The sequence below is a fragment of the Carassius auratus genome, chromosome 32 (assembly GCF_003368295.1).
Source record: "Carassius auratus strain Wakin chromosome 32, ASM336829v1, whole genome shotgun sequence".
NCBI lineage: Eukaryota > Metazoa > Chordata > Actinopteri > Cypriniformes > Cyprinidae > Carassius > Carassius auratus.
In genome coordinates, this window is record NC_039274.1 from 21,404,005 (window position 1) to 21,418,272 (window position 14,268).

The following is a 14,268-nucleotide window of genomic DNA, read 5'->3' on the forward strand; positions in this document are numbered from 1 at the left end:
ATTCTTTGTGGAGTTTCTGGAGTAAAAAAGCATGCTGCATAATTTGTGAGAAATCAAGCCTGAGGGAGAATGGTTTTCACTCCAGCCGTCTGTAACAAGTTGCTGTCTTGTTATATAATGCTTTGCGAGGCTTGGCTCGACTCATGAGCTTGTACTTGTCATACAAATGAACTATGTGGCAGCTGACATTGAAGACTGAACCCTGTGTTCAAAATAGGCTTCTGCAATTAATCTGATGTTTGCCATGTAAATTATAGTCAGTTAAATTGCATATAAATATGTATGAATCTATATAATAATGTATATAAATTAGGAATATATTTAACTATTTATAGTAGTATATTCTACTAGAATTTCTTCACATCTTCAGTGCAATATTTGACCACATGACAGATCACTGTATCTGGGAGTGACATTTTCATTTGAGATTTATGGGAAGTATGAAGGAAATGTGGGTGTTATAGGGTGTTAAAAAAACACTTTTACAAGTAGTTTGAACTGAAATGTGTGCTGGCAGTGTGTGTACAGAACCACCCTATAATGATAAATAATGTTTATTAAAAAAAAAAAGTACTAAAATCTTTACCCCTTTCTCAAGTCGAGTCGATCTCAGACGCGTCATACAGACAGGCACCTCCCACAATAGTTTGATTGACAGTAGTGCTTAGGTCCGCCCTTAATGACTGTCATCAGTCATTATTTCACCACCAAAGCAGATGTAGACTCCTAAGTGACTGACTTCTGTTGTTGGATGTAATAATGAACATAGCAGTCGTCATTTACAAAAAGTAAACAGCTAAAGTAAACAGTCTCCATGAGAGCGACTCTGAGGAGAGGGGCGTGGTCAGCAGAGCTCATTAACATTTAAAGGAAATTCTTCAAAACGGCATGCTCTGAAAAGAGCAGTTTTTTGACAGGGTAAAAAGGGTGCTGTTTTACACTGTCATTGAGAAATTTTAACCAAACTGTTTTACAGACTTTTCATTAAGACCCTAAAGAATCATATCAACTTGTGGAAAATGGGCATCCGATGACCCCTTTAACAATCCTGGACAAAACCATCTCACGTCATATTTCTGACTCAGTTTTGACTAGCAGATTACAAACTACTACAAATCATATTACACTCATTCACAGTAGGCCATTGACCATGTTAACCAAAACTTAAGTGACCGAACTGAAACCTAAGAATGAATGAACTTGTGCAAACACAGTGAAGTCATAACCTGAGCAGACACCTGCTGTCTCCGTTACACTCAAAAGTGTCAACGTATGTCTGTTTGTGTGTGTGTGATCAGTGCTATTTATAACTTCATGCTAGCGAAAGCGGACAGACTAACAGCTGGCCATCGCTCTGACAGCCCTCCGTTTGGCCAGAGCCCCCCAGTCCTGCTCAGAGAGAAACCCAGCACAGATCCAGACTGAGCTCTCGACACAACCTGACACGGCGCAGGTAAGAGCCCTGCCTCGGCCGCTCATGCAGCAGGGACGCTTGGGTTGTGTGTGCAGTTTGTTAAAAGTTCTGTCAAGGTTTCTGACTGCCATCATCAGCTGTCAGCTGTCACTAACTACATTAGCCTATACTGACTGTGCTGGTCATATGTGATATATGCACACGGTTGGATTCACATACTGATGTCATTTCTGTATTTGTGAAATATGTTGTGAAAATGAACTGAAATGCATTAAACTAAAAAAACTATACTTATTATGGACAAACTTTAAAAGAATAAACTTCAATGCCAACTGAATGTAATGTTTCTGGATCCTTAACTGCATGCTAATTACAATCACATGAAGATATATGTATATTAAATGCGATTCGCTGAACTTTAGAGTGATTTTTGACTCACTAAGTCAAAAGTGTTTCTTTAAATATAATTTCATAATTCTATTGTTTTTTAAATATGTTTAAAGTGTTGAATGTGTTGACAATAATTTCTGGCAAACTAAAATATATTTTACTGCCATTTCTATTGAAACTTGTATGTCATGTATTTTAATAAATTTGTAATTACCCATTTGTAATGATTAATTTGCAATTTAGTACATTTAAATTTAAATATATACACATGTACTACCCATATTATGTAAGATTGAATAACACACTACAGTAAAAATTATAATCAAGTAATTTACATGTGCTTTAGTATGTTCGTCGAAACATTAAAATAAGTGTGTTTCTTTAAAGCACAACAAAAGATATATATTTTTTTATTCTTTAAAGCAACGTGTAAATACCACAGTACTGTACATGCATATGGTCAAATAAACTTTTTTTAATTATCGTCTTTGCAGTTGGTGGGTATCAGTGATGTTTTGGCGTTATTTCTATATTATTATTATAGTATTTAGCACTTTTTATAATGGTATGTATTTCATATACTTCTATTTAGGAATATTTTTATTTCATTTTTAATTTTAGTAATTTTAAATACAGTTAGCTGCTAATAACATCTCTAATTTTGTAATTTTAATGATTATGTCAGGGTTTTTAATACTTTTAGCATCTATATAGACACTAGTGGGTATTCTGGGCTGTTAGACAGCTTTCCATTTGAGATTTGAGTTACAGCATGTAAAAGGACAGTTATGGATGTAGACACAGATTCCACCTGCTAGACTCGTGTGGTGTGACATCACACCCTTCAGCAGTGTCCTGTCGAATCGTATCTATATCTGCCAGTCCCTCGCAGATCTACACGGGAGCGCTGCCTTTGCTGGGCCATCATGTTTAATTGCTCGGGGTTATTTAAAGGGATGTGCTAGTGTCAGCCTTTCAGCAGGTGTAAAAATTATTACAGTCCACTGGACTATAAATGTGATTATGTGTTTGCTCTGTTGTGTAGTTTCTGGAAATGTGTGAGATTATAAGGGCCAAAATGTAGGAGACTCATATTCCCTAACTTTGTTTTCTACAGACAGCATGTCTCGGCACACTCTGATGTCAACACAGGAGAGGAAAAAGCAGGCGGCTGCTATTTGTAGAGAGATCCATGCCACTGATGGTATGAGCAATGATTCATTACCAACCTCTCTCTCTATATATGTGTGTGTGTGTGTGTGTGTGTGTGTGTGTGTGTGTGTGTGTGTGTGTGTGTGTGTGTGTGTGTGTGTGTGTGTGTGTGTATGTGTGTGTGTGTGTGTGAAAAAATGATGTATTTGAGGTAAATAAAGAATATTGGACAATGTTATACAAGAAAATACTATTTCAAATTGTCTACTTCAGAATTGTACTTTAAATTTAATGTTACTTAGTTTCTGCACCTATATATATATATATATATATATATATATATATATATATATGTGTGTGTGTGTGTGTGTGTGTGTGTGTGTGTGTATACATATTCAAAAGATAAGGGTCAGTAAGATTTTTATGCTTTTGAAAAATGTCTCTTGGAATGAGCCTTTGCTCAACAAGGCTCCATTTATTTCATAAAAACATGTAGTAAAAATTATAATATTGTAAAAAAATTACAATTTAAAATAACAAATTTTATTATTACTTAAAATGTAGTTTATATCTGCAGTGAAAGCTTTCATTACTGCAGTTATTATTAATTTCTTATAAAAAATAAATATAAAAACATACTTTTAAGTAGCTCCCTAAACCTTGTAATATAATCCGGAACCCAAACATGCTAGGCTAATCATGGTAGCACTTTATTTTACAGTCCTGTTCCTCATGTACGTACTATGTACTTATTATAGTAATTTAAATAACTATGTAATAACTAGGTACTAACTCTGAACCTACCCCTAAACCTAACCCTACCCCATGTAGTTACCTTGTTTTACCAGAACTTTCTTAGATAAATACACTGTAAGTACACTATAAGTACATGTTAGTACACGTACTGTAAAATAAAGTGCAACCCTAATCATTGTATATTTAACTATTAACACATGTTAAAACACTGGTGAGATTTGTGTATTCGCATTAATGGTGACTAAATTAACTAAACACTGGACAGCTAAAAATACTAATCCGTAGAAATGTATTACTACCAAGAGCAACTAATCCTTTTGTAGTTGTCTGTTTGAAATTCTATTTTGAGGAGCGGACAGCTGATTGGCTGACGGCTGACTGCAAGATGGTGCTTGACAGCTGTAAGAAAAAACTAGCAGGATACATTTTCATCCTTTGATAGGCCTATTAGAGCTCCCCAAGTGACCTGCAAATTTGGTACAGCTGACATGCAAATAAATTGAATTGTTCGGAATCATTTGTAGAGGTTTGACTGCACAGGATGGAAGTTCAGTCAGAAATGACAAGGGCCCAGACGAGAAGTTGTGCATCTTTCTGATGTTGTGCAATGCAAACTACATGATCAAACCATTTTTGAAATGTGGTCATTGAAGGTCAGCTGGTAATCAAAGATCACAGCAATATTTCGGACCGAACTCGATGGCGTAATTGTTGACAAACCCAGCTGTCGGAGTGGCAGAGAAGACAAGAAGCTCAGAACATACCTGTCTTTAATTAAGCAGCCCTAAACACCATGATTCGCTGGTTCAGGTGTGTTTGATTAAGGTTGAAGCTGAACTCTGCAATATGGTAGATCTACAGAAGCAGGGTTGGAGATCCTGTTAAAGGGATTTTTCTACAAAACGTAAAAAAAAAAAAAAAACAGCCAACGCCTTAAAAGGCAAACATAGAAACATTAGGTATCATTTGATTCGGTATGACGTTCCAAATCTAATGAGATCAATCTTATGATTTTTGGGCAAACTACACAGAAGTTATAAGCAGAAAGGTCAATTTTTCTATCTTGTGACCAGTAGGTGGTGCACTGTGCTGAAACAACTCATGGCTCTCAGGTCATGCTTGGTATAACATTGACCAAGTTTGGTCGGAATCCAAAGTGTTGGGAAGATATAGCCTCATGTCAAATTTTGTGCGTATTTCATTAAATTTGTTCATGTATTTTACAAGAACGGTTTGGTATATTGGAAATATTGCTTGATAGAAACTGGCAGTTGTGAGTTACAAAGTCACATTTGATATAAATAGCAAATCTGAGACAAACTCACAATTGCGAGATATGAATTAAGAGTTTAAATCTTGTGATTCTGACTTTATTTCTCACAAATGCACGTTTACATCCCACAATTCTGACTTTATAACTTGCAGTTGTGACTTTATATCATGCAATTCAGAGAAAAAAAAAAGTTCCATAGTTTAAAACTACCTTTAAGGGGTGCGAAGGCGTGGACTATTTGGAATTTTCACGTACACTAAAAGAGGTATGATTGTACAGTTACATTCAAGCCATTTTAAAACATATTTAAACAAACAAACAAAAAAATTGGATGTAATTTGGATGATAAAACATCAGTTGTAATGGATACTAGCTAGTGACTGCAGGGGCAAATACATTTTCAAAATGATGTAGTTGTAGAATATTGTGTCAAACTTGGGTTATGTTTACACGACAGTGATTTAGTCAAAAACAGTTACGTTTTTCCCTTACATTTTTAAAAAGTTTCACATATACACAACAACATTTTCAAAGCGATTCGCGTTTACACATATCCGCAAAATGGTCAAAAATGCTGTATTATGTATGCCAGGCCAGTTGTTGGCACTGTGACCTTGTTAGTAAACAGTGCCTGTGGGGAAGTGACGATTATATGATGAAATAGGATGTGAATATTGAAAACTTATCTGAATTCTGTAGCAATGCCAAAGAATCTGTGACTGTTTCACTGTACATATTCTTATGAATGTTTATTTGTTTTTGTACTTGTTGCGAGTTGTATATGTTCGTACAAATCTTTGTATAATTTTTGCATAATAAAATAAATAAATAAACAGAAGATTTAAAGGCGGCATGAAAAAAAAATCAACTGTTGGTTGTAATATTGGTGAAGTAAATCCAGACTTTGCTGAAAAAGTGTTGGCAAACTCCTGAGCAGTGACAACAGTACCATATACTCCGCCATTGTTTGTTTGACTGTTTGAAGTACTATGCACGCGCATGACGTCACCATTTTCAAAGATTCCCGTATTGGGTGTTCACACAGAAAACAATAACGTTGACGTTTTCAAAAATGTGCACTTTGAAACCCGTTTTCAAAAATATTCATTTTCAGTCCCCAAAACGGCATTGTCGTGTAAATGGACAGGCAAAACACATAAAAAGTTTACCGTTTTACTCTTTTCCACAGAACCAGAGATGGATCTAGGGAGGAAAATTAGCGCACCGAAGGAGATCATGTTGGATGAACTTTCCTTAGCATCAAACAGGGGCTCCCGTCTGTTCAAGATGCGGCAGATGCGCTCAGAGAAATACACCTTTGAAAGTATTCAGAATGAAGTCAACACACAGCACAATGTGAGTGTCACCCGTCAAACATGTGTGGTTCATTTACAATCCAGATAATCACAATTCTCCATGGAGTGATTATTCTATTTTTCTTTTCTCAGATTGATGCCATTTCTCAGGGCCCAAGTGCTAAAATGACAAACATTTTAAATAATGAACACTGTCTTGGGGATGACCAGGTACCAAATACACTTAACCCTGAGACTATTGCCCCAGGTTAGTAAACGTCAATTTCATGATACTATCATGTTTTTAGGGGTCCAAGCACTGCATTTATACTGTTTTGCCAAGTGTGATTTTCTGCCCTAAAATGTCTGGTTGTCAGAGACCATATAGAGATCTCAAACATTTACATTACATTAAGTCATTTAGTAGATGCTTTTATCCAAAGTGACTTACAAATAAGGACAATAAATAAATATGTAAATAGCCAGTGCAAATTGATGAACGTGTGTTCTTTTCGGCTCAAATATTAATTTTTCAGCTGTATTTTGAAATAATTGTATAGGTTTGATAGAAGTGGCTGGAAGACCTGCCAAGAGAGCATTGCAATAGTCCAGCCAGGATAGAACAAGAGCTTGAACAAGGAGTTGTGTTGCATGTTCTGAAAGAAAGGGCCTGATCTTCCTAATGTTGTACAAAGAAAATCTGCAGCACCAGGCAGTTTTAGCTTTGGTCTGAGATATTCAGCTTATCATCAATCACAACTCCAAGGTTTCTAGCTGTTTTTGAAGGAATTATGGTTGATGAGCCCAACTGGATGGTGAAATTTTGATAAAGTGATGGGTTTGTTGAAACCACAAGCAGTTCTGTCTTAGCCAGGTTGAGTTGAAGGTGATGGTGCATCATCCAACAAGAAATGTCTGTTAGGCAAGCTGAGATGCGAACAGCTACCGTCGGATCATCAGGATGGAATGAGAGGTAGAGTTTAGTGTCATCAGCATAGCAGTGGTATGAAAAGCCATGTTTCTGAATGACAGACCCTAATAATCCCTTGTAGACAGAGAAGAGAAGTGGTCCAAGAACTGAGCCCTGAGGCACCCCAGTAGCTAGATGTTGTGAAATGGACACCTCACTTCTCCAAGATACCTTGAAGGACCTAAATGAGAGGTAAAACTCAAACCACTGACGTGCGGTTCCTGAGATGCCATTTTCCAATAGGATTGACAGGAGAATCTGGTGGTTGACCATATCAAAAGCAGCAGATAAATATAGAAGATTTGGGAGCTGCTCTTGCAAGTCTTAGGGCTTCAACAAGTGAAAGCAAGGAAGTCTCGGTCGCATGTCCACTTCTGAAGTCAGATTGGTTGCTGTCCAGGAGGTTGTTCAGTGTGAGAAAGGCAGAGACTTGGTTAAACACAGCTCGTTCAAGTGTTTTTGCAATGAAAGGTAGAAGGGAATCCGGTCTGTAAAAAGAGTTCTCTAAAAGAGTTTGGTTAAGAGTGGGTTTCTTAAGTAGTGGGGTTATACAAGCCTGTTTAAGTGTTGAGGGAAAAACACCAGTTTTGAAGGGATGTGTTAACGATGTGAGTGAGTGCAGGTACAATTGCAGGATAAATGGCTTGAAGGAGATGAGATGGAATAGGATCAAGTGGACAAGTAGTAGGAAGTTTGAAAAGGATAAGTTTAAAGACTTCTGCTTCAGAGAGTGGAGAGAATGATGAAAATGAGTGTAAGTTTGCTGTTAAGATGTGTTTGACAGTTTGTGGTGAGGCAATTTGTGCACTGAGGTTTGTCATTTTATTAATGAAGAATGTGACAACGTCGAAAAATTAGAAATTTGAAACCAAACTCTGTGGGATGGTTTCAAATCCCCACATGGGACACTAGATCAAGACCCTGATGAAGGGTCTGATGAAGATATAAAGCCAATGGTCTGCCATAGACCATTTTTGACTCTGACCTGTATTTTCTCAATGTGAAGTCCAAATTTTACATTTTGTACGCATAGACCTCAGAATATTTTGAGAATGAAAATGCTTATAATTATATATATATATATATATATATATATATATATATATATATATATATATATATATATATATATATATATATATATATATAATAACAACAATAAAAAATAATATTTTTTTAATTATTATTACAGTTTATAGGTGATGTAATAATAATAAACTGTAAACATAATTATAGAATAAATTGCACTAAAATTGTTTCACATTTGATGTCAAGTAAAAATAATTTGGTTGTAACAATTTATTTATTTTTTCAGGCGAGAAAAAATGTTTTTAAACTCAAGACAAGTACTAAAATCCAAAACCATCAAAATGTTACACTGATTATTTGTTACATAACAACTGATTTTCAAAACCCAGTTTCAAAACTCAGATAATTAGACAAAACTATGCATATGTTTTACTTAAATTGAAGTTGTTCAATTGTTCAAATGTGTGTGTGGTGTTCAAAAAGGAAATGTAAAAAAAAAAAAAAAAAGGTGGGCACTACCCACCCTCCCACACACACATTATCCCAATAAGGAAATTAAATATAGCATTTACTTTTTTGGGGGGAGGGGGGGGGGTGCTACATACTGTAAACTACATATTCTACATCTTGAGCATGTAATTCCTGTGTGAACGGTGGCTGTATTGCCCAAACAGGAAGTGTGTTAAGTGTTTCCTGTATCCTTTAAGTGGTGACACAGAGCATCAGCCAGCCACGATAACATCATAAACAGATCGTATCCTTATAACTCCCATGGCCTCATCTAGCCTTGGGGTTCAGCCACCATTCCCAGATCGGTGGATGAACACATATTTACAATACGTCCTGCTATTTTAATGACTTTGAGGCCTCATTTGGACAGGGAGGGGAAGATACAAAGACCAGCAGTTGAATTTTTGATAATAAATAAACAAGATTAAAATCAGTTGAAGTCCCAGAGTGTGAGAGATAGACGCCACTGGTATCACGCTATGCAATTTTATTTTTTTAGTGTAGTTTAGTTTTTTGTTTTGTTTTATTTATTTATATTATTATTAATTTATTTTTTTAGTTTATTTTTTTTTTTTTTTTTTTTTTTTAGTTTAGATTCATTTAGTTGTTTTGTTTTGTTGTGCAAAGTTAAACCAAAACCATACCATTTTATTTTAGTTGTATACATACTTAATGGTAAAACAATACAATAAAATAAAATAAATTATTTTTTTAACTGAAACCCTAAGATTTAATTTTTAAAAAATTATATAGATTTATTATTGATTATTTTTTATTATTTTATTATATCATATTTTAATTATATTTTCTTATATAATACATTATAATAAATTGTGTTATTTAATTTCTAAAAATTGTTCAATGTTAAAACAAAACTGAATTCTTGACAAGGCATATTTGTACAGCTAAATCATTGAATGCAAAGAAAAAAAACTTAAATAACACCATCCATAGACATTTTTTATCCTTCTTTTAGCCAATTACTTTTTCTGTGTCACTAGTCAGCAAGCCTAAACTGCCTCCTAATGAGAATTTTTTCATAGCTCATCAGTGTCTTGATGTGTCAGCACATTGCCGCATGAAAACAGTGTCTAAAAACGAATTCCTCTGCTGTTATGAAAGTTTCTCTGAGGCCCGTTGAACTGCCCAGACCCTCAGCGCTGAAACCCATGCATTTTGTTCTGCTTCCTTGAGGCCGATAAACTGGAGAAGGAGACTGTCCTCAGCGGGAGGCTGATATATGACAGAACACCCACATTATGTAACTTGTTTTGGGCTTGCTGGCCCTGCAGTGAACAGCAGTTTGAGATATAATCATTTTGAAGGGTCACCCTGTATTCCTCCACAGCATGTTTTAGGACCTTGTGAAGCCTTTCTCTTCTTTTTCTTAGTTTCTAATTTCTTTTATGCTTCACTAGCAATGCAAACAAATGGGATCAATGACATAAACACTGAGCTGCGTTGGTTACACTGCTGTCTGCCTTACATTATGAAGGCATACATGTGGTCAAGTCACTTTTATTAAGGGATAGCTCACAAAACAATGAAAACTAAAGCAGGCCACGTGTGTCCTTGACCTTTAGGCATCTCCCTGTATTCCCTCTGCTGATGCTCATTTTTCATTTTCAAACATGCTTTGTCCTGATCTTAGACTTGAGCACTTCTTATTTTACAGTTGTCTTCAGCAGACTATCTTTGTGTTTTTCTTTCTGTTTATCAGCATTATTGTTTTTCAAGTAATGTTAAATGATCCCTTGTGAAAAAGAAGTGTCCTTCACTGTATTAAATGTGCACTTGTTGTACACTTCAAAACTTCAAAGTATATTTTAGAAGAAAGTACTTGCAGATAATAGCAATGAAACAGAAAAAAAATTTAAGTGTATTTAAAGTGAATACTTACGTGTGTGTGTGTTAGTATTCATGTATTAGTGCTTATTAGTTAGTAAGGTAGTTGTTAAATTTGTGTTCAGCCAATGAGCTACTTCATTGCTAATAAGCAAAATTGATCCCCAAAAAGTGTTACCAAAAGTTTTTAATTCAAAGTGTAATTTTCACATTTAAAGAAGTTTTTTTTTTTCAAGTCAAATTTAAAACTTCACCTTTGTCATGTTTTAAAAAAAAATATATATTTTGATGTATTGACGAACATACTAAAGCACATGTAAAATACTGGATTTTATAATTTATTTAATTTTTATTATTTTTTTAATGCTATTGATGTTACTTTACATCAGTATAAATTACATTTAATATATATATATATATATATATATATATATATATATATATATGTGTGTGTGTGTGTGTGTGTGTGTGTGTGTGTGTTTGTATGTATATATACTGTATGTTTGTCAGTACATTCAGCAGTACATTTGAACCATTTTTTTAAAGACAATACAATTATGACGTTACATATAACAATGGTGTTCTTAAAGTGGGTCGAAAAGCAAAGTTCAGCAATTAATATACATTTAAACTATAAAAAATTTCATTTAATTGTGCATAACATGCAAGTGTCTAAAAACATTGTATTCAGTCCACACTTAATATTGTTTTAAAATATCTATTATTTCTGTGGAAACTCTTTTGAAAGGCATTCTAAAGCTTACCTCTATTTCACAGGTTTTTTTTGGTTAATGTACCATGTTATATAATAAATCTTGTTTTTTTCATGCGTTCAATAGGTTACGCTGGTCCCTTGAAGGATGTTCCAGCAGAGAAGTTCAACTTTACAGCAATGCCCAGATCCTACCAGTCGCCCTGGGAACAGGCCCTCATTAGTGACCCCTCTCTGGCCGAAACGCTGGTCGCCCGCATGCCTGAGCCCCAAACCAGACAAGAGATTCCCCAATACAAGAGCTTCAACAGGTCAGATATATATATAGCTGCTTCTTCAACTAATTGTGCTTGAATCAACCATGCATATGTATTTAAAAATCCAGTACCTGTTTTATTTTAGTATTATTTATTAATATTTTATAAAGTATTTTGAATTACTATTTATTTAAATATTTTCAGTTTTAGTCTTTTTGTTGTTTTGTCATTTTATTAATGAGTATTATTCTAATATTTCTATTTATCCCAATTTTAGCCATTTAGTTTTTCAGTTAGTTGCAAAGGACACTTTTTTTTAAGCTCTGCAAGTTTCCATTTTTTATCTAATATTTATATTTTAAACAATCTTTTAATAATTTTAGTTAACAATAACAACACTTTTGCAGATTATGTTTAGACAATTACACTCCATTCTGTTATGTAATGCCCACTTTTCATCCATTTCTAATATAAAATAATAACAGGCCCTTTTTCTCTTTGTACATCCTGCAGCATATGCAAATTCAAAGTAAAATGGTTTCTGAACGCTGTTTCATGTTGACTTTGAAGAATAGTTGGCAAATGTTGGAAACCTTCCACTACTGAACATAAGAACTTGTTTTATGAGCAAAAAGCAAAAAATGTATTCATTCAGCAAGATATACCTTTACCTAAAATGTTTCTGGTTTTGTATCATCTGCCTCCCCTTTTGCTGTAAGATTGTTTTTGTTGTGTTGTCTAATAAAACCATAGGGACTCATGTTTTGTCACTCCTTTAATTGAAGGGTGGCTATTCCATTCGGTGGTTTTGGCAAGGCACCCAAAGTCCCTGTTAAACCTGTGGATGTGAACCCCAGCCTCCCCAGTCCTGTGATCGCAGCACCCGCGGGGGTTAAACGGCCCACCTTCAACAGAACGGCCTCGGGCTGGGTGACTGACAGCGCCCCTCTGATGCTTCCCAGCATCCCCCTTGAGCCCATATCATCCATGTCTTCCACATTTATCCCTGAGTCAGATGAACTCTGAGTGTTATCCTTATCATTGTGAGCTTGATTGTCACTGGAATATACATTACTGGTTAATTGTTTGGACTAATTACAATTTCTTATTGTTTTTAAAAGAAGCAAGGCCGCATTTATTTGATCAAAAATAGAGTAATATTTAGAAATGTGCTTTTTTTTTTTGTCAAATTTAAATTATTTCTGTATCCAGAACAGTATTTTCAGCATCATTACTCCAGTCTTCAGTGTCACATGATCTTTCAGAAATCATTATAATATGCTGATTTGCTGTTCGAGAAATATTTTTGATTATTATCAGTGTTGAAAACAGTCGGGCTGCTTAATATTTTGTGGAAGCTATTATACAGTTCAAATGTAAGAGAAAGAAAGAAAGAAAGAAAGAAAGAAAGAAAGAAAGAAAGTCAGACTTCTCTTCAGCAAAGATGCATTAAATACTGTTTAAATTCTATCTATCTTTAAAAAAAAAATGTGTCATGGTTTCTACAAAAATATGAAGAAGGACAACTGTTCTTTGAAAATTCAGTTTTTCATCAAAGGAATAAATTACATTTATAGTATATTCAAATAAAAAACTATTATTTTAAATTCTAAAAATACTTCACAGTATTACTGTTTTTACTTTATTTTTGATCAAATACATACGGCCTTGGAAATTACATTAAAAACCTTTAAAAATCTAGATTAAATACACAATCAGAAAAAAAGAGGTACAAAACCGTCACTAGAGTGTTATCTTTTCAAAAGATTCACCTGTGTACCTTATTTTACCCTAAATGTGTGTATTAGTACCTCAAGGATACATATTAGTACCGTTTCAAAAGATATTGGCCCAGTTTTTTTACCTTTATTTCTGAGAGAATACATAGTAAATGTAGCATATTGAAAACGTAAGACTCTCAAGTAAGGCTATTAAATGGTATAGTGATTGATTTTTGCTCTTTGGATTATTGGAAGTGTCTCCTAATGTTGATCTAATACCATATCTCTAAGCTAAATGTAACCCAAAGACTAGAAGAGCTTGCCATCAAGCCCACCCAAACCTGTAAATATGTATTTATAAAGGGCTGACATCAATATTTAATTAAATTATTGAATAAACATAAAGCTAAATGAACTTATGTTTCAAAGCTTTAAATGTAGTATTTGGCATAAAACAACATATTTTCAAAATGCACTATAGGGGTCAATTAAAATCCAGCAGTGCGTGCCTACTGTATGCTTGTGTCCGTCCTCTCACTATCAAGGTCAGAGTCTCCCGGGCGACAAATTGAATCTGTTTTCCTGATGCAGCTGAGATGAGCGATGAGTCCCTTAGCTTTCGTAAAGCTGTTGTCTCTTGCTTTCTATCAGACAGGCGCTGATGGGCACCGCTCACGTCCGTCACTGCTCAACTTCAGCCTGTTTAGCCTCAGCTGCGTCTGTACCTAACATAAAACAGATGCAATGGAGTAAAAAGGAAAATGTGTTGAAAAAAAAAGAAGCTTTGCCTTTTTTTTCATTGCCTACAATGCTCTCTGGGATACTTGACTCTGGTTGATTGACACTTGTCCTAAAAACCTATTTCTTAGTTTTATGTTTCTCTCTATCATCTCACATAATAAAACAATTTAAATACACATCAACATGTTGTGTCTATATTGTTT

The 14,268-nt window shown here is 34.7% G+C and overlaps 1 protein-coding gene across 2 annotated transcripts; it reads left to right on the forward strand.

Moving 5' to 3' along the window:
• Positions 1-1,280: 1,280 nt before the first annotated feature.
• On the forward strand, positions 1,281-13,026 carry LOC113051823 (myozenin-2-like). Of its 2 annotated transcripts, none has more exons than XM_026215947.1 (6): positions 1,281-1,453; positions 2,922-3,008; positions 6,175-6,341; positions 6,434-6,548; positions 11,474-11,657; positions 12,389-13,026. In XM_026215947.1, exons 2-6 carry the CDS (start codon positions 2,927-2,929, stop codon positions 12,627-12,629), a joined length of 789 nt encoding a protein of 262 aa, XP_026071732.1. In that variant the 5' UTR covers positions 1,281-1,453; positions 2,922-2,926; the 3' UTR covers positions 12,630-13,026. The 2 variants fall into 2 exon arrangements, with proteins under 2 accessions (XP_026071732.1, XP_026071733.1); XM_026215948.1 differs by lacking the exon at positions 1,281-1,453 and adding an exon at positions 2,697-2,786 and having other exon boundaries at positions 12,389-12,629.
• The last annotated feature ends 1,242 nt before the right edge of the window (positions 13,027-14,268 follow it).